Source organism: Nyctereutes procyonoides, unplaced genomic scaffold (assembly GCF_905146905.1).
Source record: "Nyctereutes procyonoides isolate TBG_1078 unplaced genomic scaffold, NYPRO_anot_genome, whole genome shotgun sequence".
NCBI classification, from domain to species: Eukaryota; Metazoa; Chordata; class Mammalia; order Carnivora; family Canidae; genus Nyctereutes; species Nyctereutes procyonoides.
In genome coordinates, this window is record NW_026575126.1 from 63,025,088 (window position 1) to 63,051,205 (window position 26,118).

At 49.4% G+C, this 26,118-nt stretch overlaps 1 protein-coding gene across 3 annotated transcripts in view; it reads right to left on the reverse strand.

Annotated features, from left to right (window-relative positions):
- MAD1L1 (mitotic arrest deficient 1 like 1) overlaps positions 1 to 26,118 on the reverse strand; it is a 347,835-nt gene that overhangs the window by 153,667 nt on the left and 168,050 nt on the right. For all 3 annotated transcript variants that reach the window (XM_055340060.1, XM_055340059.1, XM_055340058.1), the window contains one exon: positions 4,807 to 4,947. In XM_055340060.1, the coding sequence (XP_055196035.1) occupies positions 4,807 to 4,947 (141 nt within the window). The remainder of the gene's footprint in view (positions 1 to 4,806; positions 4,948 to 26,118) is intronic.

Consider the following 26,118-nt stretch of genomic DNA (forward strand, 5'->3'; position numbering starts at 1 on the left):
GCCCCACACTGTCGTGGTGGCTTCACACTAGCAGCAGCATGCTGGGAGTCCCAGGAAGAGTGGCGCTAGATGACAGTAGGACACCTATAGCCAGCACCCAAATCCAGGCCCCCCACCTGTTCTGTCAGTAGTTTTACTGGCACATGGCAATGCCCACCATTCACAAGTGTCCCAAAGCTGCTTTCCAGTGGCCATAATCACAGAGCTGAGCATGTGGCTGCACAGCCCACAGAGTGTATAGTGTGGCCCTTTGTGGGCTGGGCCAATCTGCTGACCCAAGTGAGAAGACACAGAAGCTCAGGGTGTGGGATGGGGCAGAGAGGGAGGTCATGGCAGAGAGAGGCAAGAGGGAGGGAAAAGACAAGGTAGGCCTGAAGGCAGAACACAAAACAAGGAAGGCAACACAAGGAAGCAGAAGTAGGGGGAGGGGGAGAGGCAGAAAGACACGCACACCCCACACCCGTTAGGCCTACCCTGAGTTCCATCACGGTAATGTTCTCTCCTTCTGTCCCCCTGGACCCTGCCTTTCTAGACAGGCAATCCATCAGGCGGGTCGGGGAGCTGGGGAGAGTTAATCCGCCTCCGTAATCAGACCCTGAGGGCTGTGGGGGTGTTCTCCCTGCATGCACCTCGTGGCTCTCCACAGCTCCTTAAGGCACTTGAACAAAATAGGAGACTTTGGGGGCTCACCAGCAAGCACTCAGCACACAGCTGCTCTTCCGGGGCCTGCATGCATCCCCCGAGCAGTGCATGCCTCATCACAGTGACAGATGTCTTGTCCGGGAGGCACTAAGGAACCTTCACAACCAGGTTCTACGAAGTGATAGAACTTTTTCCTGTGCGTCAATGTGTGGTGCTCAGCTAATAAACTTCTGACAGGTCCCTTGGAGCAATGTTTAAAGCTCTCGAGTTCCTAATACACAAAACATTACTGCTTAATAAGAACAGGAAAACCCACCCCGTGCCCTGGGGAGCAGCACCCCGTGGCCAGCATGTAGCCTCTGTAACCTGGAGGGTGGAGTTCAAGCTGGGGTGCCTGCACCTGCTCCCTGGACCAATGAGCTGCCCCTGCCCAAGCCTGACGGGCCAGCTCCACTCACTGAGCCACAGGTCTCTCCCAGAGCTGCCTGCCTGCCCATCGGGTATCAGGAGGCAGGCAGGTAGAGCTGAGGCCACAACCCAGGGCCTTGGCAGGGAGGGGCTCGGGCCTTCTGTCTGGAATGCAACCCCACAGCTGAGAGAAAGGGTAAAATGGGCTTCAGAGATCCCAGCTTCACAGATGCCCTGGAGGCCCACATCCTAGAAAGGGCAGGCTGCAGATGGGGGGTGGGTATGGCTGGGCCCCCCGGGCTGCCGCAGAGCCCAGTGCTCTGTGAGTCTGTATGAACACAGTGAACCCACTGCACCCTCAGATGCCTGCCTGCCCTCCTGCGGGGCTCTTGGCTCTGCCAGGAGCATGCTGGGGCCAAATGCAAGTTAGGCCCATGTCTGGGGTTTGGTGCTCCACCTAAAAGGAGCTCTACCACTACCTCCTGGCATGCATGAGGCTCCCAGATCTAGGAGACCCCAACTCACAGCCTGTGGCCCCCACGTGGGCTCAGCAGGGTGAAACCTTATCCTTCTCTCCCGGCCCCACTAGCTCCTGAGGAACCTGTAAACCAAAAACCCTATTGAAAAAAAAAAAAAACAGGGATGCCTGGGTGGCTCAATGGTTAAGCGACTGCCTTCAGCTCAGGGTGTGATCCTAGGGTCCCACATTGGGTTCCCTGCATAGTGTCTGCTTCTCCCTCTGCCTGTGTCTCTCTGCCTCTCCCTCTCTGTGTTTCTCATGAATAAATAAATCTTAAAAAAAACAAAACAAAAAACTCGTTTGTTGACTCAGGGAAGAGTTGTGGGAGGACCATGTCTCCAGCCTGAGCCTGGTCCCCCACCCAGCGTGAACAGAGCACATGGGAATGCCTACAGAGGCTAGGGGGCATGCCCACCCTCAGGGTGGCGGGGGGGGAGGGGACACGACAGACAGGACACTCACCTGCCAAGAGACTCAGGCCCGTCACAGGAGGGGACAGTGGGAGGGGCAGAGCTGTTCAGCTCCAGCTGCCACAGCGCGCCGCCCCCCCTACTGCTGGCATCACCGGGTGGGCTGATCCTGGTGCTGCTGCTCTGGGCACAGCTACCCTCACATCCACTTCACCTGGGAGCTCGCCTCAACTCTTTCCTGAACCTGAGACCCACCCCTGACCCCCTCTGAATCCCTTCCTTTCATTGCTATAGGCTCAGTTCCTAAAGCTGGGGCCACCTTCTCCCTGGCTCAGACCTTCTTGTGGATGGCAAGTAGCTCCAGGGGCGCCCACCAGCAGTGACCTCACGTCAGGGACACCAGGTGGCCCCAGTGCCACAGGAGAGGCTGCATGGTACTGAGAAAGAGAGAAAGTCTTGACAGAAAGTCGGTCCTTCGCTTTAGGGGCTACACACTCCTCAACATGCCTACAGAGCCACCCTAGAGCCCACATGAGAATGGCCACTTGTGGGGCAGCTAATGACTTCATGGGACCCACAAAGGGAGACTGGTTTCCACACTGTTGACGGGGCCACTGGCTATAATGCATGGGAACCAGGTGAGTATTTCATGCATCTCCACTTTTTATACCCTTCTACATCATACTGCCATCAAAATACCTATTACCCTCCATGGACCACAGAAAATGCTACTTGCTATGTTTGTGCCTCTTGGTGCACTTCTGTGACATCACTGAGTGATCAGAAGAAACCCCTTAGGATTATCCCCGTTCTGGCTGCTGAAGGACCAGACTAGACTGTAAGACATGAGACAGTGTGAGCAATGTGGCCTCTGTGAGGATGAAGGATGTCCCTGAAGGTGGACCAGGCAGGGCTCCTCATATATTTCCTCACACCACACCCGCATCCTGATCCCGTGGCCAGCCCTGAGGGCAGAGGTGCCTAAGCTCCAGTAGCAGCTAGCACAGAACTGAGCTCGCCAGGCACTAGTCCTCTGGCAGAAGGAGCTCTGTGGATCTTGCACGTGGCAGGCATCGCCATGCCACCTCACCCAGGGCCCCTCATCCTCGCCGCATCCTGCATGGCCCCAACGACATGTGCTAGACAGCTAGCATTCAGCCTTCCGGGAAGGACACCCTTCCCCCAGCACAGGTTCAAAGAAAGGGCTGGAGGGAGGCCAGAGGGGGGTCTCAGTTACGAGAGGAGAAGGAACAGAGGCCAAGGAGACCCCCCCGCCCCACCCCGTCCCCACCCAAGGCCTGTACATAGAGCAGGACCCATGGCTTCATCTGCTGCCACCTGGTGGGGGCCAGAGGTTCACAGCTCTTGATGGGGTGGACCCAGGCCTCTGAGCAGGAAGGGACAGGGTCCAGATCTAACCTCCACAGTGCACTGACCTACATGCTGCCTCCACTTGCTGCAGGTTGGGGGGGATAGGCTGCTGATCACTAACACCTGAGGTCAGTAAGCTTCTCTTCACCTGCTCCCTGATGTTCCAGAAAGGCTAGGGGACAGTGACCAGTAGGCCTGACCTAGGAATGCCTGGATGTCAGTCTCCCTATGCTTGGTCCTTCCTGCAGATAGCAGCATGGGCTCAGGTGGGTTCTTGTAAAGCTAACAGAGCCTGTTGTGTAGGACAGGGTGTGGAGGGCATGTGGGGATGAACTGGACTGCCAGGATGGCTTTCCTGGAGGACCAGGGCCTCTGTTCCAGCAGGCAGGATGGCAAGCAGGGCCAGCACCTAGGGCTCTAAAGCTGTGTCTCAGGATTAGCGCCCAGCCTAAGATGGGATTCCAGGGAGCAGGAGCTCTGGGCTGGACGGCGGGGGCGGGGGGGGAGGGGTGTCTCCATCCCAATCTGGGTCAGTCTGACCTGGGAGGAGGGCAGACAAGCAGCAAGAGGCTGACCTGTTCCTGGAAGGGCCGATCTGTGCCCCCATGCAGGAGGAAAGAGGACAGTGACCAGGACAAAAAGGAAAAGAGAGTTGTGGTGGTGAAGCTAGCTGAGCCTGGCTATCTTCCACCTGTGAGCACTCGCCCAGGACTCCAGAGGGGTGAACACGAAGGCTGGGGTGATTTCCCACTACACTGCTGACCACAGAAAGGGAAACAAGGGAGTTGGGAACTTTCTCTCTTGAGCAAGCAGGCAGGACTCCGGGAGGCGAAGACAGGAAGAGGATGGGAGCTACTGGCAAAGAGGTGAAACAAAGCCAGTGCCCATCTGTCTGCTGGAAGCCTCTGCATTTCGTGTTGCCTAAAACCCTTCACGAGGAGGGTTGAGCCTGTGCTGGGAGCCTCAGGGCTAAGGGCCAAATGTGCAGGACCAGGAGGCAAGACAGGGTAGCCATGCTGGTCAACAACAGCCCCTCATTACCCCGACATAAAAAAACCCCACACCGATGGCATTGGAGGTGCCAAACTATCAGCCTTGCAATTAACTGATTAGGGCACACAGGGAGTGCACAGGCAGGAGGGATCTCCCAATGTAAAAAATGCTGGGGATGACTGAAGGTGTCAGGGAGTCCTCCCTGCAAATCTCTCTTCATTAATGTTTCATGTGGAGTCAAATGTGTTGTAATAAAATGGCTATTAATGCACTTATATTTATGATGACTCACTAGTACAGCTGGGGCTGACATTCCCCATGCAGCTGAATGTCTGCATTTTAACAACAGTACCACCAGCAGCCCCTCTGTGGGCCCTCCTCTCCCGGGGCAATGGGTCAGAGCTCAGAGCCAGCACACAGAAGACAGGTGGATGGATGGCCCTCGCCCACCTGCACACTCACCTCTATCTCTGAGCTGTGGGCGTGTACTTTCTGCACCATGTCCTCGGCCTCACGCATGCGACGAGTCAGCTGGGGTGAGTACTCGGCCGAGGTCAGCTCACTGTCGTAGGAACCCAGGATGGCGCGCATTCCGTCCCGTTCCTGTGGGCACAGAGGGCAGGTCATCAGGCCAGAGTGGCCTCACATGGCCCCTCAAAGAGCTCAGTATCATTTGGACTCACAATGGCTTGACAGAGCCCAGCTAGGCCACAACAGGGCCTCCCGTAGCAGCTCTGAACCAGTAGCCTGAGCACAACCAGGATCCAGCATGGTCCTACGACTGCCCGGGTGGCCTTGAGCCACAGGGTTTGTGGAGACCTACAGTGGCCAGAGATCCCTCCCTGTGCCTGCTGACTCCCCCAGCTATGCAGGAGCTCTCTGCCCCATGCCAGGCAATGGGTTTGAATATCCTTCCTCCTATGACTTCTGATCTGGCCTCTGAGCCAGGAACATTCTGGGTGATGTTCCACACAGCAGGAGAGAAGAGAGATCCATCCAAGCAGCAGGCGTCCAGATCAGAGTGAGAAGCCAAGCAAGACCCGTCCAGACTCTGAACCACCCCAAACCCCCTACTAAACAGTTCTGGACTGGGCAAGCTCCCTGTCTGTCTCCCCACAGAGCTCATGGGATGCCTGGGCCCACACCCCCAGAGCACAGAGACATTTGCCCTGCTCAGCACCCTTTCTCCATTTCTTGGGCAATGTGGGTGCTGTGCAAAGATGCACCCAGGTTTTGTGGAAGACGTCAGGACTAAACCACAGAGAAGCTACTGCTCAGTGGTGCTCTGCTAGAAATGCCTATTAAGGCTGAGCATGAGCCAGAGTCAGGGGCCCTGGGAGAGGTGGACAGCTTCTCCTGCCCAGAACTGGAAGATCCCATCCTCAGAGTTGTGGAGGGAGACAACCCTCTGGAGGCCAGCCAGGAAAGGCTGCAGAGACCTGAGGTGTCCCTGGGTCCAGCAGACTCTGGAGGGCCTGTGCAAAGGGTACCCATGCCAGGAAAGGAGCTGCTGTCTCTCTGGTGGGTCGCTCACCACCCTTCCTCACTCCCTGACTGTGGGCCCTGGATTCTTCCTCAGCCTAAACAGATCCCCAGCCTGAGCTGGGAGCTGGCACCTACCCTCCTGCCATCGCCTGGGAAGCCTACACAGAGACAATCAAGTAATCGTGCAGGAAGCCCAAGCACTCTAAGCACACTCTTCATACCCTCATGCTTGAAAACATCTTGGGGTGTTTGTGGGATGTCAGCTCAGTCTGAGATCTGCTGAGATCTGGTGGGGCCTGAGTCTTTTTCACAAACGTGAGTCCAGAGAGATTGGTGCTGGTGTGTTGGACACAGAGCTCCACGCCTCTGCCTAGGCCAGCACAGGACCAAAAGAAAGGGCAGGTTTTACAAAGGCCAGGTTGATCCCAACTCTGCCCAAGGCTAGCTGGGCATCCGAGGCCAGAGCATTCATCCCCATCCTCAATTCCCAGATTAGTGGGGTAATCTGCTAGTCTCAAAGGATGGATGTGAAGATCAATGCCGTCACGGATGCTGCATACACGCACTGCCCAATAAGCAAGGCCCAACGATCTTACCCATGTCAGCAAACAGATCTCCACAGGTTCACAGGTGCATCCTGCACCAGCCCTGACACGGCCTCACTACCTCTCGGCCCCTGACTCTCCAGAGCAGGGTGTCCAGACATGCTGTAGGGATGGCCCATAGCGCACAGGCTCAAAGGCACATTTATGGACCCGAAATGGCCTCCAACTTAGCGTTCTCTCGGTGGGAGAGGCCCTCCTTCTCAGGTGAGACAGGAGGAAGGTGCAGGGCTCATGGGCCTCAGACCCGGTCATCACTCTGGTGTGGACTCCACAATTAGAGACTGACAAGAAATTCAATAAGTGAGAAATTAAAGTTACAAATCCACCTGGAACTGGTCACACATCCGTGGGAAATCTGTTTCCACAGGAAGGTTTATCGAGTGTCCTTATTTTATTGGAATCCTCTATCTTCATATTGACTTTTACGGTTCGAGCTGGTTACCAGAGTTGTGGCTACCAGAGTGCCGGCGCCCCCGAGGGCTGGGGGCATCTTCCTTGCATAAACAAGCTGCAATTGTCCCCTTCGACTGACCCATAAATCCCCACAACGCTGCCTTTCAGTGCAAGGCCCCTCCATCACATCTCCCAGCGCACCAAGGCAGGTGAAGAGAAGCACACAAACTAGCAAGTTTGTTGTTCTACCTGTTAAAGAAATTGTTTAGTCATTACCAGTAAAAGACCAAGAAATGTGCCGATTTGATTTGATGACTTTTTAATGACCAATTCTGCTTGTGGTAAAGTTTGCTTCATTTCCACTTGAGCAAATGTCGGCAATTAATCCCTGAACAAACAGGCACTTGGTCTGTGCAGAAGCCTCTGAGTCGCACCCAAAGCACAAACAAGAGGCTGCTTCCCACCAAGCGCCTCTCCTTGGGCCTGGAGCAGTCCTGTGTGAAAGCCAGCACAACTGCTCATCACAGAACTCGGGGCAGCTCCACACGGATGCAGGCAGGATCACCCACACAGAGGTGAAGCAGGCACTGCAGGCGTAGTGGCAGTGGAGGCCCCGACCCCTGAGGGGTCGCCACCCAGGGGAGTCACCAATCCACAGCAGTGCCTGAGACTCTGCTCTGTTCTGATCAGCCCCAGTCGTCTGAGAATGAGCACGCTGGCCCCAGCCACCTCACATCTGGGGGTCACACTCACTGGCCCGCCTGACCCCAGGCCTCAAAGAGCCAGACTGCTGGGAAAATGTACCCCTCCACCCTGTAAATGGAGCCTCTCAGCGAGGACTGACAGGCCAGTGCCTGACTCCAGGACAGACAGCTCACGACCCTGCCCACCTCTTTGACCAGTGCTGAGCTGTCCAGGTAGGTATGTACCAGGGATAGGAGGGGTCTTCTGGAATACGCCCCCCAGAGGGCCCAGAACCTGAGGAGGGCAGAGATGAGGGGTTCTGGACAAATCAATGCTTCCTTCTGTGGGAACGATGGGATGGAGCACCTGAGCAGTGCTCAGTGGTGGTGGGGAGGCAATCCTGACACTGGGAAAGAATGACCATCAAGTCCAGGCCACAGTCTTCTGGGAAGGAAGTGGAGGCACAGAGGTGCTGAACTGCTCATCAAAGCCACACAGAGAGGATGGACACTGGCCCAATTCAGGGGGCTGGCAGGTGCTGGGAGCCCCGGCAAGAGCACCCTGGCAGGACGGAGTCAGAGGGAGACAAAGGGTGGAACACAAAGTCTGAGCAAGGACCCTCCCCATCTAATCCATCAGCAGATGCTGTCAGGTCCCCACATGGTGCATGACCTGGGACCCATGGGGATCAATGCAAGAAGCCCTGCCCTCAACGACGGCAAAGGCCACCTGCCTCCCACCTGTCCCCACCTGTCCCTCAAGATTTCTCAGCCATACTGACCCCTGGGTCACACAGGACATGTCCAGTCCAGGCTGTCGGCTACACGGCTACCCAGCACAGCTCTCACCACACTCTGCTCACTGCTGGCATCTCTCTTTCCTTCTGCTCGAGCCCCAGGAGGAAGGAGCCTTACGCCCTGCCTGTCCCTCATGCCAGCACTGCTCCAGGTTTGCAGGGTTCCATGATGGCAGGAATGTTTTCATATGTCAGCCTATGAGCTCCCAAAAGACTGTGGCTTACAGCAGGGAAGGGAGACTTCTGCATACGTGGTCTGAGGTCAGCCTATCTGCAGGCTAAGGAAAAGGCTCCCATGAGTCTGGGCCAATGAACAGAGCCATGGGCAGGAGAACAAAGGCCTGGAACCACGGGGAAGGTGAGAGAACCCAAGACAAGCGACAGATTCAGCCAGAGACATGGAAAGGGGAGGACTTCTGAGAGCATGTGTGTGTGCATGAGTATGTGTGTGCATGTGTATGAGTTGCATACACACATGCAATAAATCTTCACCAGATCAAGCCCTAAATATGCCCTTGTACTCAAAGGTGGCAGGCTGAGAGCAGGAACATCTCTAGAGGCTTCTGATCCTAACAGGCCCTAATGCCCCCAGCAGAAGGCTCCCTGCTGCTGGGAGGGGCCTCCCAGGGAGCTTCGGACAACATAGCCAGGGGCCTCCAGCTACTGGACAATGACAAGCACTGGGGAGGTTCACCTCTGGGGTCACACAAACCTGGGATCAAATCCTAACTTCACCACTAGCCAGCTGTGAAACCCTGGGCAAGTGACTTAATCTCTCTCAACTCACCCTTTTTGTGCAAAAACAGAGGCATGACAACCCACAGGGGGTCTAAAAGATGAGCCAAGATCATTAAGGAACATAACGCAGAAGGGCTGGGGTAACGATCACATCTAGTCACGAGGGACATGGGAGGAGGGGGCCAGGGCCAGCCCACAGCACCAATGAGCTCTGCCTGTCCTGGGCTCGCTGGCCCAACGGAAGGGGGCAGTGCCCTGGGCTGTTCTGTTTCTCTTCTTTCTTTTTTTTTTTTTTCTTTTTTTTTATTTATGATAGGCACACAGTGAGAGAGAGAGAGGCAGAGACACAGGCAGAGGGAGAAGCAGGCTCCATGCACCGGGAGCCCGATGTGGGATTCGATCCTGGGTCTCCAGGATCACGCCCTGGGCCAAAGGCAGGCGCCAAACCGCTGCGCCACCCAGGGATCCCTGTTTCTCTTCTTTCTGACACCAGACTGTCTCCATTATAACTCACCAGTGCAAAACTGGAAAAGATGCTCACAGAGGTGTGGCCTGGCTTATCCACTCCTCAAACCTGTGCTGGGCAGGCCCAGAGCTGAGGAAGGTGGCTCAGAGAGCCTGGAGGGGTAGGGTTCCCAGCCAGCAGCCCACAGTCCCCATGTTCCCACCATGAGAGAAGGGGCCAGGCCAAGGGACCTAGGATGAAATGGCCCATGTGGGCAAGGTTCCCTCTCCATTGGGTGTGGATCCCAGCACCCCCTCTTAGTGGCTGGAAGATGAACCCAGGTGAGCACTGAGCCCCTCATGGTGGACCAGGGAGCAGTTCTGAGCTCATGAGCAAGTCCTCCTCCTACCTGCCAATAGCTGCCCAAGCACCAGGGGCCTGGGGGTCTCCCACAGGAAGGAGGCCAACCTGAGGGGCTGTGGGCACAGAGGTCTCTGTGGTGACATCAGCCCCACCTAAAAACAGCAGGAGTTGGGGAGATGACCATCTCTAAGGGTAGACAGACCAAAGAAAAGGAACAGCCTGACCACCTGACATGCTCTGGAAAGCCAAGAGCATTTGACAAAAATGAAATTTACTCTCTTGTGCTTATATTTATTGGTGTGGAAGCAATTTTAGAATGGTGCAGGAAAGCAGGAGAGAGAGAAGCCTCGGCCCCTGTGCGGGCAGCCCGGAACAGGACAACCAGCGCTGGGTCAACCTGGACACAGGCTCTGCCCCCAGCACCCAGTGGGCTGCATCTCAGCTGCCACCCATGCCCCATGGCCCAAAGTGGCCCCCACCAGAAGCACTCTTCTCCACAGGGCCAGGCTGACAGGTCTGGCTGTGAAAAGGATGTCTACTCTCCTCTCTGCCCTCCAGGCTCCTCCCTTACCCTCCTCTGCCCCCCAGGCTCCTCCCATAGCCTCCCCTGTGAGTTTACCAATTCGGCCACCATCTCAAGGACAGCTCTGCCAGGTTCCACTTCCCCTCATTCATCCTGGGCTGGTCCCAGGGACTCGAAGACTCAGGCCCCCAGGAACCCCACCCCCCCGCAGCCCATCATGCCCAGGAACACTAGCACCCCAGCCCCTAAGAGCTGGGTCAGGCTGTGGCCTTCTGTAATCTCCCTGATGGGTATTCTGAGCATCAGATATCAGGACAGAAGAGGCTGCAGAAAGGAAGGAGGACACGGGTAAAGGTGCATGCTAAGTCCAAAAACCTGGTGAGCCCCAAGCAACAGGCACAGTTCGTAGCACCTGGACTGGCACACAAGGGCTCTCTATTCTGTTTCCTCCCCTCCAGCCTAAACCCTTTCTGCTCTGATGCTGGGAGGCACACCCGACCGTAAGCCCCCACATCACAGACAAAGCACTCAACAGGAGACCTGAACAGAGTGCAAACCCTGGGGGACCAGTATTCCCTGGGGCACCTCTCTTTGGGCCTTCTCTGTTGTGTGCTGGGGGTTGTCAGCAAACCAGCCAGCAGCTGCAGGCACGACAAAGCCTGGCTCACAGGGTTCCAGACTCTGCCTCCTCAGGTGCTGCCAAGCCCCGGCAGGGACAGAGGCCAAAGGTGACATGCCACTTTCCCACCTGACAAGACCACCCTGACTGGTGCCTGGATGAGCCATGCACTCCCCAGTTCCCAAAGAACAGGGGCGCCCTACTCTGTGGGCTCTGCCACACAAAAGTGCATGGCACATGATCCAAACACATGTCGTCCCTCACACGTGCTCTCTTCTATCAACAGACTCTAAACCTCCTGGGCTCCTCCTGAGTCCAGAGAGAGTGGCCAGCCCTGGAGCCAGAGCCAGAGCCTCCCTGGGGTGGAATGGAATCAGCCCTTCATGCAGGGGAGAAGGAAAAACATGGTCCCTGAACAGAGTGGAAGATCAGAGCAGAGAACCAGGACTAAAAAGATCGGTATCCACAGCAGACAATCTTTAGAACGAAACAGACCATACATGCTCACACATCAGCAATGACTTCAGGCTGACAGATGACACAACAGCCCAAACCGCAGGTGCATGGGGCGGGAGTATGGGACATGGGGCAGGAGCATGGGGAGGGAGCAAGCAGAGACCCTGGTTGCAAAAGAAGAACCTCGCTCCAGGCATCAAGTAAGTTCCAAAGAGAAAGTTCTAAGGATCATAAGGTCAGACCTGCAAACACAATAATTAGGAGAATTAAACCAACAGTACTCAGGTAATAGAATCAAAAGCAGAAGAGGTATGCATGGTATGTTTAAAACAATAAAGAAAAGGACTTAAATTATCAGTGAGAAACAATACATCAAAGAAACCAGCAAATTTAAAACAAAAAACAGACTAAATGAAGCTTAACAAGGTAAAAGAACAATTTAAAAATTTAAATCAGTAAAAATGGCCTTCAGGTGTGGCTGAAGACAAACTCCATACTCCATGCTTGGGAAGAGAAATGTTAAGAAGAAACTGGAAAGGAGAACAAAGGACAAAGAGAAAACAGGAGCCAGCAGGACAGCTGAGGGCAGAACAGGGACGATGAGGGTTTCTATCAGAATGAGAGAGAAAGAACAGAAAGCACAGGAAGGCAACGATCAAGGACACAGTTGCTGAGAAACTTCCAGAAGTGATTAAAATCACCCACCCTCAGGTGCAGAACGCCACAGACCTCCCAGAGCGTGTGGAGGGTGGGTGGGAGCCCCCTCCCCCGCCCGCCCAGGCTGGCAGAGGAAGGGCGACAACAGTGAGTAGGGGGTGGGGGTGGGGGGTGGAGAAGTGCTCACCAGTAATGACTCCCTGAGAGAAGGGCACACAGGACATATTCTAGGACAAAGGTAGGGGATCCCAGAAGCAAGACTGAGAAACAAGAAAGGAAAACCAGCTATGAACTCACAACATGTCCTAACCTAGGCAACATGACTGTGGGAAATCACAAGACACCTAACTCACGGGGTGGGACAAGATGGACGACAAATGCAGCTCCTGGCCCACCAACAAGGAATACATGGTGACAGACACTAGATACTTAAATAGCTATGAGACACTAAAGGCTGTGGAGTGGGTGAGGAAGGAGACGCACGTGCACACCACACACACACACGTGCACACCCACACACACCTGTGCACACATACCCTCTGGAAGCTCAACCAAACCCCTGGCTACTGCCAGGTGAGTGAGCAGAACAGGTAGAGTGTGCTTCTCACTGTGCACCTGTTCATAACTTCTCAACTTTGGGATGGGGAGGTACCATCCACCAAAGTATTAGTCTACTAAAAAAAATACAATTTAAAAATAATAGAAATTCAGAAAAAAAGAAGTAATATAAAATATAATAAAGGCTTTTAAGGAAGGCCTGGGGCCTTAAATTGTTCCAGAAGGGATAAAGATATCATTAAGCACCTACTACATTAAATATGCACAGGAACCTCTAAAAGAGGAGAAATAGAAAAAAATATAAAAGGAAAATGATGCAAGAAAAAAGAAAATGGCAGGAAGTCTGTAATTTTTGTGGCTATATTAGAAACCCTGAAAAATAAAAAGTAATGAGCCACCCAATCAATGCAAAAATAAGAAAAATAAAGCAACCCAAGCACAGTGTGTAAGAATGAAAACAACAGAGGAGTGAAAGAGCCAGAGGAAATAAAGACAGAGCAAAGTGGTAAGAGAAATGTCCTAAACTGAAATGCCGAGAAATTAGGAGAAAAGCAGAGCATCTCAGAATGAAGGGCAGCTATGAAAGCGATTGGAGCTGTACCACGACCCCAGGGGCAGAGCAAAGAATTTGCTATCAGGGGAGATTTTTCCAAACCCCAGATCCAGGGAGCTCAGAGAACCTCATGAAAGATCAATACCAAAGAATCTATACCCTGGCATCTCCTGTTCAAATATCTGGAAACCAAACAGAGAAATCCCACAGAAGCATGGGAGAGGCAAGAGGAAATGAAATGTCTAAGTACTGAGAGGACAACTGCCAGCCTGGAACTCTGTGTTCAGTGAAACCACCCTTCACAAGTGAAGGGGAAATAGAGACATCCTCAGACAAAAACAGCACGTGGGATCTCTGGGAGGAGACCTGCCCACCAGAGATATCACAAGACCTTCTCCAGAGAGAAGCAATTGGTAGCAGTCAGAAGTTGGATCTACATAAAGAAAGCATGAGCTTCAGAGAAGGGCCCAGCGCAATCTCTCTTCCTCAGTGTGCACTAATGGAACTGATAATGCTCGCAGGACGGGGCAGCCATGCCTCAGGAAGGAAGTGCAACAACTGGCAGTGCTGACCTGTGAAAGTGGACTCAGACTAGTGCACAACTGCAAACTCTAGGGTGATCGTGATGATGCATTACTTAAGAAGTATTAATTCATGAGTTAACAGAAAAAAGAAAGAAGTGGAGTCCTATAAAATGCTCAGTTAAAACCAAATACAGCAGATCAACAGGAAAGAGTAAAAAAGAGCCAAAGTACAAGTGCCCACACAAAAAATGCTAACATCACAGCTGCCAAACAGACTAGATCGATATCATTGTGAATGATCTAAACATGCCAAGTGAAAGATACTGTCAACATGGATTTAAAAAAATCCAATTATATGTCTTTTTATAGACAATACCAAAACACTTTACAAACACCACACTGCTTTACAAATACCAACACACACAGACTACAAGTTAAGAGGTAGAGAAAGATACATGGCGCTATCCTCAAAAGACAGCGAGGCCAATGGGGTAGCTTTATTAATCTTAGGCAAAGCAGACCTCAGGAAAAGAAACACCTATCAGAGATTAGAGAGGTATGACATGATGATAAAGGGGCCAATATTCCCAAAAAGACATACCAATCCTAAACACGTATGCACTTCACAAGCGAGGGTCAAAATACATGAGGCAGAAGTAATAAAGCTGCAAGGAGAAACAGACGTATCTCCTAGTATAGCTGGAGACTTCCACACCCTCTATCAGTAATTGACAGATCCAGCAGGCAGAAAATCAGTAAGGATATAGTTGCACCAAATAGCACCATCAATCAACTGGATCTAATTGACATTGATAAAATACTTCATCTGCCAACAGCAGGACACACATTCTTCTCCAGCTCTCATGGAACATTCACCAAGTCAGACCACATTCTGAGTCATAAAATACACCTGAACATACTTAAAAGGACACCTATCATATCAAGTAAGCTTTCAGAGCACTCTGGAATTAAAATGGAAGTCAATAACAGAAAGATAGCTGGAAAATCTCAAACTATTTAGAGATTAAACAACACTTCTAAATAACACAGGGGTCACAGAAGTCTTAAGAGAAATAAAACAGTATTTTTAACTAAATGAAATGAAACATAACTTAACACAATGTGCAGCAAGACCTGGAAGGAACATGTAGCAATGAATGAATATTTTAGGAAAGAAATCTAAAATCAATCATCTAAGCTCCCATCTTAGAAAATTAAAGAAAGAAGAGCAATGTAAGCCTAAAGCAAGCAAAAGAAAAAAAGTAATAAAAATTAGAACAGAAGCCAATGAAATTGGAAACAGGAAATCACCAGAGAAAAAAACAACAAAACCGAAAGAAAGCTGGTTCTTTGAAAGCATCAAGGACATTGATGAACATCTAGCAAGCTGACCAAGACTAAACAATGAAGACACAAATCGCTAATATCATATGTGAGAGAAGGGTCATCACTACCAATCCCTGGGACAAGGAAAAATTGTGAAATATTATGAACAGATCCATACTCAGAAATATGATAACTTAAATGAAATGGACCAATTCCTCAAAAGGCACAAACTATCACAATTTGGAAGAAGAGAAAGAGAAAATCTGTTGCCTTATATCTATTGCAGGAAGTTGAATTAAACGTAACCTTCCTAAAAATAAGGTACCAGACTCAGATGCTTTCATCACTGGGGAATTACACCGAATATTTAAGCAAAAACTCATACCAATTCCCTGAAATCTCTTGCGGAAAACAGAAGCAGTCATATATACATGTTTGCACATGATACTGTAATGGTACACACATAACATGTATTTGTCAAAACCCACAGACCCACACAGGAGAAGACCTTAAACCGTGGACATTAATTAGTGATAATGTGCCTATACCAGTGTACTTATCATGGCAGACATGCTCATGGACAATGTAGGATGTTAGTGTTAGGTGAAACTGTGGGCTGAGGAGAAATAAAACAGGGGCTCTGCTCTGTACTATCTTCTCCATTTTTCTGTAAACCTGAAACTGTTCCAAAAGCAAAATATATTCATTAAAATATAATTCTAGAAATTCTAGAAATAGAATATTTCTATCCCTTCTCAAAACAAAAAACAAAAAAACACGCTAAGAGCTAGAGAGGAGACAGTAGACAAGGGACTGGCCCCAGGAAGAAGGAGGCTTGCTCCTGAGCTCACTCAGTGTAAGTCAAAAGAGCACAAGTACAGCCTCAATGGACACAGGAGCAAGGCAACCGAGGATTCCATACTCAGCAAAAATATTCTTCAAAAGTAAAAGTGTAAGGAATACATTTTTCACACTGGGAAAAACTGGATTAATTCCTTAGCATCAGATCCACACCAAAGGGCATTCTTCAAGCAGAGGAAAAATGATCCCAGGTGGATGCTTAAAGATGCAGGTAGTAATGAAGAAGAATAAAAAGGGTGACAATTAAGTATAAATATAAATGAACATACAAAAAGAACAGTAACAAACTGCACAGCCACATACAAAACAACAGCACATGACCACTTTCTTATAGCATAAACAAAACTACACTCAAAATGTATGAAAGATCTAAATGCAAGACCTGAAACCATTAAAATCCTAGAAGAGAACACAGGTAGTAATTCTTTGACATCGGCCGTAGCAACTTCTTACTAGAAAAGTCTCCTCAGGGAAGGGAAACAAAAGCAAAAATAAACTACTGGGACTGCATAAAAATAAAAAGCTTCGGCACAGCCAAGGAAACAGTCAATAAACTAAAAGGCAACTTATGGAACGGGAGAAGAAATTTTCAAATCTCAAATCAGCTAAAGAGTTAATATCCAAAATATAAAGAACTTAATCAAACTCAACATCCAAAAAACAAATAATCCAGTTGAAAAGGGGGCAGAAGACACAAACAGACATTTCTCCAAAGACAACCAGATGGCCAATATACAAATGGAAAGATGCTTCAACATCACTCATCATCAGGGAAATGCAAATCAAAACCATGATGAGATACCACCTCACATTTGTCAGAATGGCTAAAATGAACAACTCAGGAAACAAAAGGTGTTGGTGAGGATGTGAAGAAAGGGGAAACCTCTTATAGTATTGGTGGGAATGCAAACTGGTGCAGGCACTGTGGAAACAGTATGGAGGGTCCTCAAACAGTTAAAAATAGAACTACCCTATCTATGATCTAGAAATTGCACTAGATATTTACCAAAAAAAACCCCAAAACACTAATTAGAAAAGATACAGGCACCTCTATGTTTATTGCAGCATTATGTACAACAGCCAAACTACGGGAGCAGCCCAAGTGTCCAGTGATTGATAAATGGATAAAGAAGATGTGGTACACACACACACACACACACACACACACACACACACACACAATGGAATATTACTCAGCCATGGGAAGAATGAAATCTTGCCAGTGCAATGACATGCATGGAGCTAGAGAGTATAATGCTAGGTGAAATAAGTCAGAGAAAGACAAATATATGATTTCACTCACATGTGGAATCTAAAAAATGAAGAAGCAAAGCAAAAAAAGCAGACTCTTAACTACAGAGAACAAGCACAGTGATGGTCACCAGAGGGCAGGGGAGTGGGGGCTAGGGAAATAGGTGATGGGGATTAAGGAGTGCACTTGTGATGAGCACCAGGGGTTGTCTGGAAGTAATAAATCACTCTGAAACTAATATAACACTACTATAACTACACTGGAATTAAAATTCTTTTAAAAAAGTAACAATGATACCTTTTCAGCTACAAAAGTGTGTGTGTATAAAGTACTCAACAATAACAGTCTATAAATGGAGCAAAAGGTCAACACAGACTGTGTTTTAAAGTCCCTTGAGGGACACCGGGGTGGCTCAGTGGTTGAGTGTCAGACGCCTTTGGCTCAGGTCAGGTCATGATCCTAGCATCCTGGGATGGAGTCTTGCATAGGGTTCCCCACAGTGAGCCTGCTTTTCCCTCTGCTTGTGTCTATGCCTCTTTCTTTGTGTCTCTCATGAATAAATAAATAAAACCTTTTAAAAATTTAAAATTTAAAAAATAATAAAGTCCCTTGAATCATCTAAAGAGAGAAATATTTATTTTTATGAGACTTTGATAAAGAGTCTATGCTATAATCACCCTAACAGACACTAAAAAAAATGCACTAATGCATACATAACTACAAGATAATGAGGGGGAAATGGTTTAGTCTACAACAAAGTAGTAAAGACAGGTAAAAAAGAACACAAGCAAAAGGCAAGCAGTGCGATGGTTAATCGAAAAGCAAATTTATCGGTGCACCTGAGTGGCTTGGTCAGTTGACTGACTCTTGATTTTGGCTCAGGTCATGATCTCAGGGTTGGGAGATCGATCCCTGTGTCAGGCTCTGCATTCAGCAGGGCACTTACTTGGGATTCTCTCTCTTTCCCTGTGCCCCTCCCTACTTCCCACATGCCCTTTCTCTCTAAAATAAACAAATCTTTAAAAAAATTTATCATTAATTACAACTAAATTCAATATTTCAACTAAAAAAGACTTTCGGATGGAATAAAAATACAAAATCTCTCTCTAACCTGTGTAGGAGGGCCATCACAATAAAATAATGAAGAAGGTTTCAAAATAAAACTTGAGAAACTAAAAGGCACAAAGGCTATATAAAAAGGAAGCTGATACATCTGTATTAATATCACACAAAGGAGATTCAAGGATCAAAAGAAACTATAAAACCTATTTCATAATAATAAAAGGTTAAATGGACCAGAAAGATAATTATTTTCAGTCTATATGGGCCTAATAAAGATATGCTGCCGTAACTGACAAAATTAAAAGGAGAAATAGGCAAACTAACAGCAAAGCTGGGAAATTCCAACACTGGTCTCTCACGATTGGAGAAAATGGGAGAAACATCACTGAGGACATGGAAAACCTGAACAGTATGATTAACAACTGATATATATTTATAAGATACCACATCCAACAATACAGAACATAGGTGATTTTGAAGTGTTCGCAGGGCACTTACAAACACCAACTCCCTATGGGGCCATACAGCACATCCCCGATTATGGTCTTTGAACACAACAAAACTAAGCTATAAATAAATAATTCAGTGATCACAAAATGTTGGAAATTAAAGTTATTTCTAAATAACCTGGTGGTCAAAATAAAAATCACAACTGACATTGATAAATATTTTGAATTGAATGGTAAGAAAAATAGAATGTATCAGAACTACAGTATCCATCTATGTTTATAGCCTGACAGGCATAGAAGGAAAAAAAGCAATCATCAAATAGCTCAAAATTTAGAACAAATAAAAAGGAAAAGGAAAAAGGTATAAAAATAAAAATTAATGAAACAATACATATGGTACAGAATCAAGAATGCTAGAAGTCGGTTCATTCAAGTGACTAATAAGATTGATAAACTCTTCATGAGACAGCTCAAGAGACAGAACACACACATAACCAAACAACCAGATTGAAAAAGACACAATTGCAAATCATGAAATAAATGATCATCCATAAAGAAAATCAGAATGACTTTGAAGCTATTAAAAGAAATCAAAGCCTCAATCTAAAATCTTCCCAACATGAAAACCCTGCAGGCCCAGATATCCAATGGTGAAATCTACCCAATCCTTAAGGAAGAAATACCCCAATCTCATACAAGCTATTACAGAAAAGAAAAAAAAGAATCCCTGACTCATTTTATAAAACCAACATCAAAACCTGATAAGGACATTAGAAGAAATGAAAGTTGTCAAAATCTCTTATAAACACAGAGGCAAAAATCCCTATCCAACTTATTAACAAACCAAACTAGGCATTACTTGGGAAGGAAAACCATACATAGGTCTGCTTATTCCTGAAATCAAAGTTTGGTTTAACATTTGAAAATCAATTAATTCGATTTTACACATTAACAGAGTAAAGAAAAACCATATGTTTATCTTAGTATATGCAGAAAAAGCATTTGACTAATATTCAACATCTATTCGTGGTGAAGACAATAAACAAAACCCTCTTAGAAAATGAGGACTGGAAGGGAACTTCATCATGGTCTGCAACAGGGAAGTGTGAACATTTTCCTTCTGACACACCAGCTACCAAAGCACTTCTGTTCAGAACAGTGCTCCCCTGCTAGGCTAGCATGACCCTGGTGGGCACAGGGTTCCTGGGCCAGCCCATGCAGGCATGTGTGTGGCCAGGCTTCCACAACAGGCAGAGGAACGCTCATAAAAGCAACAGAAACTTAAGTTTGTGCTTGGTGAGATGCTTCCAAACACACCAGTGTTGTCATGGTCAGCCAGCTGGAAGAGCTGGCCCCATGGTACCATGACCTGTTGTCACTGTCTGAACACAGACGAGCAGTCAGGCCCTGGGCTCCACATCTAGCAGTTCTGTGGGGGCCTTAAGGCCTACCATGTCCATGGTCACGGCACCTCCATCCTGGGGCTGACCAACAGGCAAACACCTGACCACACCGCATTCCTGCCTGTGTCCTATGGCCTCCTCTACTGCCTTCATTCCTCACAGCCTCCTGAGCAGCTGATCTTACTGATAGCAAGGCTATGCTGACCAGGCACTCCTTCCTCTAGGTTGGCAGATGCAGAGCAGGAGCCAGACTCAGTGGAGGTGGGGGTGCAGGGTCCTGCCCTGGGCATCATCAGGCATCCTTCCAACAGCAGCAGGAGGCCAGGGGCCAGCCCTCAGCACAGAGAACAGCCCTCCCCAGCCCATTCTTGGCCAGTGCCTGTGGCCAGGCAGGGAAAAAAAACCTGCTGCTCGTGTCCTCACCAGCCAGCTGTGTTCTTGAAATTTCAACCTCCCGATAAAAAGCTCTACAACACCTCTTGTGGGAAGGAGCAGGAATCAATTGAGATTTCCCAAAGCAATTTTACTGAGATTTCACACTCTATATTACAAATTCCATTTCATTTCTGGTAGGTGTAGGATGCATCCTCAGCATCCGCCCTGAATCGGCAGTAAGCTCCCTGATAGCAATGCAGCACACTCGTGCGGGCAATCCACACAGCGAGCCGTGTGTCCACAACACACATGTGGGGACCACACAGGGAGAGCAAGAGCTGCTGTGGCCTGGCTGTGGGTCAAGCACCATTTACTGGATAGGAGACAGATGAGCAAGAGCCGAGTGACGGAGGGGGCCAGGCTGCCGACTGGGGTCCTGGCCAACTTGCTATAGTCAGAGGAGCCCCCTCCCTCTCTAAGCCTGTTCCCCCAACTTCAAAGCAGAAGCTGAATCAGATGGGCCCAGCTTTCTTCACTGAACGGTAATGACACAGGCAGCCGAGCTCAGGTATACTTACCACATGCGAGGGGCCCAGCAAGGCGAACTCCACACCACAGTTCACTGGGCCTTTCCTTCACTTCGGGGTACCCAGCACCCGGGATAGTGCCCAGAACCTAACAGACGTTCAGTAAACAACCACTCAAGTGGAGCACAAATGAACTAAACATTCAATTGATCCATCTTCAGAACAACCACGGGAGGCAGGTGCTCACTGTCTCAGAGGAGGAAAACAGGCTTACTGAGTTCCGTAAGTTGCTCAGGGTCCTCAGATGCTTGTTATTGAGCAGAGATCTGAACCCAGGTCTGCAGGAAGCAGGAGCCAGAGGCTCAGTTGTTGTGCTGACAGTGGTGTGGACACCAGCATGGAGACACACATTATTAACCAAGGCTCCAGGCCAGCTCCTAGCCCAAGTTCCTGTGATTGCAGAGCACGACAATATCATGGGCAACAGTGACCCCAAAGTCTTCACTACTCACTAAAGCACCCAAACCCCAAGTCTCCAAGACACAGGATAGGACCCAAGAGTCCCTCCTCAAATTAACAGGTCAGGCACTGGATGGGCTTCATCCTTCTACCCAGGCCCTCCACAGGGAGCTAATCAGAGAGCTCTGCCAGACCCTCCTTCCAAGCACTGCTCTGCTCACTGAACAAAAATCCAGATGACAAGGGCTCCAAGCACGATAACCAACCAACTGGAAAGCATCCCCACCAAGGCCAAGGAAAGCCTTGGTGCTTCGCATCCTCAATTGAAAGTTCATGTCCAGTGGTATGGGTGCCCAACTGGGGTCAGGCCAGCTCCACAGGAAGCCCTGCTCTCCCATACCTCAGCCCAGGAGGAAGCTGGAAAATGAATGTCAAAAAAAGCAAAAAGGGGATGCGGTTGAGCACCTGCCTTCAGCTCGGGGCATGATCCTTGAGTCCCAGGATCAAGTCCCACGTCGGGCTCCCTGCATGGAGCCTGCTTCTCCCCCTGCCTGTGTCTCTGCCTCTCTCTCTCTCTCTCTCTCTCTCTCTCTCTCTCTCTCCCATGAATAAATAAGTAAAATCTTTAATAATAAAAAAAAAAAAAGCAAAAAGGATACAGAAGGAGAAAAGGGGGAGGGGGAGAGGGAGGTAGGCAGGGCTAGGGCGTCTGCGGGGGACTTCCCAGGTAGGAGCCCATGGCGCCAGACAGGAGAAGGAGCAGCACAGATAGTGGGGCATGAAAAGGTACCTCTCCAGAAAGACAGAGAATGGGCATCGGCTCAGAGGGCTTTCCAAGTCTGACCTGCTACCTTGTATCACCATTTGCATGTGTGGGTGAGTCCCCACACCTGAGCCCTTGGGGATCACAGGTCCACTGCTGTCTCAGCTCAGCCGTGTGGCCTCACATACATTAGGGTCTTAGCATATGCTTGCTGACACCCCCGCAGGGCCCAGGAACCAGGGAGCTCACACCTAGATCTACCACTTTCACTCACTCATTCAATATATATCACCCGCTACCAACCACTGGGCCCCCGGGACAGAACAATGGACACGAAGGCATGCCACCACATCTACATGAGACTCCACATGGCACCAGCGCAGGAGTAAGCAAGTGACTGTGTCAAAGCCTCAGCTCTGTCAACCACGAAAGATAAGATTTCTTCTCACAGGGTAATGTTTAGGACCAAATTAGATTATTTAGGTAAAACCCATACTATCAATTTTTAAATTTCAGCTCTTGTTGATTACTACTACCCTACCTTCTTGGAATGTCCTCCCCTATTAAACAGCAGAACACACACCTGGTTATTCCCACTGGATGGGGGCCCGCTTCGGTTGGGGGGGGCTCAACATACTCTGTGGCCCACCCTTCGGCCATCATCATGACTTCCTACTGAGGTCAGGACTCTTCCAGCCTCCTGACCACTCAGCTTCATAGGGGAGGTGAGACATTCTTTGTCTCTCACTGCTGAATTTTCAACACCTAATACTTAGCAAGGAAAAGATGTTACAAATACATCTGCTGAACTACTAGCAGTACTTAGCAGAACGGTTCTATGGGCTCCTGGTCCCCAGCACATAACCCTCTGGCTGGGCCCCCTGCCTCAGTGTCCCTGCAGCAGCTCTATGAGTGCTGCTCATAGGCTGGGAGAACCAGGAAGTCACTCCCCCCAGCCTGGAGTCTTCAGGCCCCTCCTAGTCTCTGGGGGAAGTAGGGGACCGCATCTTCTCTGGCTATGTCCCCTCTGGCTGTGCCACAGTTCCAGGCTCCCTTCCAGTATCCCCAGGGGACCCTGCCAGCACTCGGGATGCAGGGAGCGGGCACCCTGGCACCTGACTTTCTAAGTCACACATGTTGGCTTCTTGCCTTCGGCCTCAAGCAGAGTCGGGACAAGGGGCTCCAAGTCCACACTGAGAACCCCGTTCCGCACTCACTGCCAGTCGTAGGCCCACCCTTCCAGTGGCCAAGCAAGCACAAAGCAGTGCTGGTTCCTAAGGGATGGCTGTGCCGAGGTCCCTATGTGCGACTGTCCTTGGCACCTGCCTCTCCCCCTGCAAGTCCACTGAACAGTGAACACGGCAGCAGGGCTAGAGGATCTGGACAAAGTTGCTCCCATCCCAAATTGGTGGAGACTTGAAGAACAGATGTGTCACAGAACAGAGAAGCCCTGCAAGGGGGAGGAAAGTGGACTCCCACTTCCCTCAGTGAGGAAAGCAGGGGCGCCCTGCGGGACTGCAGACACAGGCACAGGGGAGTTACCATGCTGGGTTAGAGGGAGAAGGGAGGCAGAGGCTGCCTGCCTTATATGTAAAACAGGCTCAGGCTCCCCTGTAGCCCCCAGACCTCCCTGCCTGCTCTCCTCTTGCTGGAGAAAGCAGTGGGACAGGTAGGAGGGTTCCCTCTATGGCCACATCACAGGCATCCTCCCAGGTGCTTGCAGGATCGTGCAGGGCTTAGATTCTAGGCCCGCATAACCTATGTCCTGCAGCATTCAGCTCAGGCTCCTCCAGCAGCAGAGGCCACACAGTTCAAACAGCTATCAATGGTCAACGGCACAGACATTTAAAGGGGCAAGCTGACTCTCTTCAGAGGGCAACTACTGTGCAAATCTGACTCCAAAAACCCTTAATTTGCTTAACCTTGCCTGCTTCTCAGCTGCCCTTCCTTTGCAGAGGGACTGGACTCAGCTCTCCCACTTCCTGGCAAGCTACTGAATCCCCAGAAACCTCCTCCCTCCTCTGGAAAACAGTGTAGTCTGAGATAGGAGTAAACTGAATGCTGAGTCTTGGGCAAGTGCCACATCAATCCATTAAGATCCATTTCTCATCCAAAGTGGTATGAACTGGAATGCTGAGGATACCCAGGGCAAACAGGGCACACCTGCTGGAGGGTACATGTACTGAGCCAGCCTCACTGATCGAGTGTCAGAACAGCGCTCCTACCCTGTAACCAGGAATTCCAGGCTCTGACACGCATCTTAAGAAAGGTGGCAGAGATATGGATGGCCAAGAGCTGCATCCAAGAATGCTCTGCCCACTCGCAAAACTAATGAAAAGTTTTTTTAAAATCTAAATTTCCAATGAAGAGTTTAATTCTGATACAAACATATAAAGGAGCATTACACAGCTACTGAGAGTTTTATTTTCAAAAACTGCTTAATGACCCAAGCATTTATCACAATAAATGTTAAGTGACAAACACAGGACATAAACAGATCGTGTCTGTCCTGTTCATGTCCATTCTTATAATACCTGGAATAGCTACAGGAACACAGTTGATCCCACAGCACCTGGCACTATGGTCCTCAGCCAGTGATGGATGGATGGATGGATGGACGGATGGATGGATGGATGGACGGATGGATGGATGGATAGATAGATGCATGGATAGATACATGAATAGATGAGTAGATAGATGGATGGGTGGGTAGATGGATGGATGAACAGATGGACAGATGGATGGATGAATGGATAGATGGGTGGGTGGGTGATTAGATGGGTGGGTGCGTGGGTGGATAGATGGATGGATGGATGGGCAGAAGGATGGACGGATGGACAAACGGGTGGATGAATGATGGATGGGTCGGTAAACAAACATATGGATGGAAGGATGGATAAGGGGAAAAGGAGGAATGAAGGAAGAAATGAAGGAAACATACAATTTCACTGCCACTCTGGGTAAAGGAATTAAAGACTTTTAAAATGACTTCTTTATACTTTTTAGCAGTCCCCAGATGCTCCACAATGTATAATATTATAATCAAGGAAAGAAAGAAGTGCTCTAGGTTTTAAAGGGGTTGGGGGTTCCAAGACACTTCCAGACACATCAGCCAAGGCTATGTGTCTAAGGAAGCTAAGACGGCACTTCTTTGATTCACTCTCAACAATGACTATGGCGATTCCACAGGAGTCAGAGCCCTGGGAGGGGAAAGGCCACAGGAAAGCAACAACCCATGCCAGCATCCAAGAGTGGAAATGCCCAGAGGCAAAGTAGGAGAGAAGGAAACACAGTCTCTTGTAGGAGCTGGAGGGGAGGTCAGGTGGGTCCAACCAACTCCAAACTAATGGCTGTATTGCCATGTTTCACCATCCACCTGTGGAGGACACTGGCATTTTCTCTACTTTGGGCTATTACACATAAAGCTGTAGGAGCAGTCCTGTACATAAGTTTTATTTCTTCAGGATAAATGCCCAGGGTACAATTGCTGGGCCATCTGGTCACTGCAGTTCAGCTTTTAACAAATGGAAACGTTATAAGCCAGAGTGCTGTGCCAGTTTACATTCCCACCAGGACGGGTAAGAGATGCAGTTTCTCTGCATCCTTGCTAGCACTTGGTGTTGTCACCATTTTTTATTTTAACCATTCTGAGGTATGCAGTGCTCTCTCACTGTGGTTTTACTTGCATTTCCCTGCTGGCTAATGATGCTAAGCATCTTTTCCTGCATTCATCTGCCATCTGTACGTGCCGGTTTTCTAATTAGATTTTCTCTGCTGTTGAGTGTTCGGGGTTCTTTATACATTCCGGCTAACAGTCTTTGTCAGACACGCAGTGTGCAAACGTGCTCTCTCTCTGCACCTATCTTTGCAGTTCAGACAAGGGTATCTCACAGGGCAC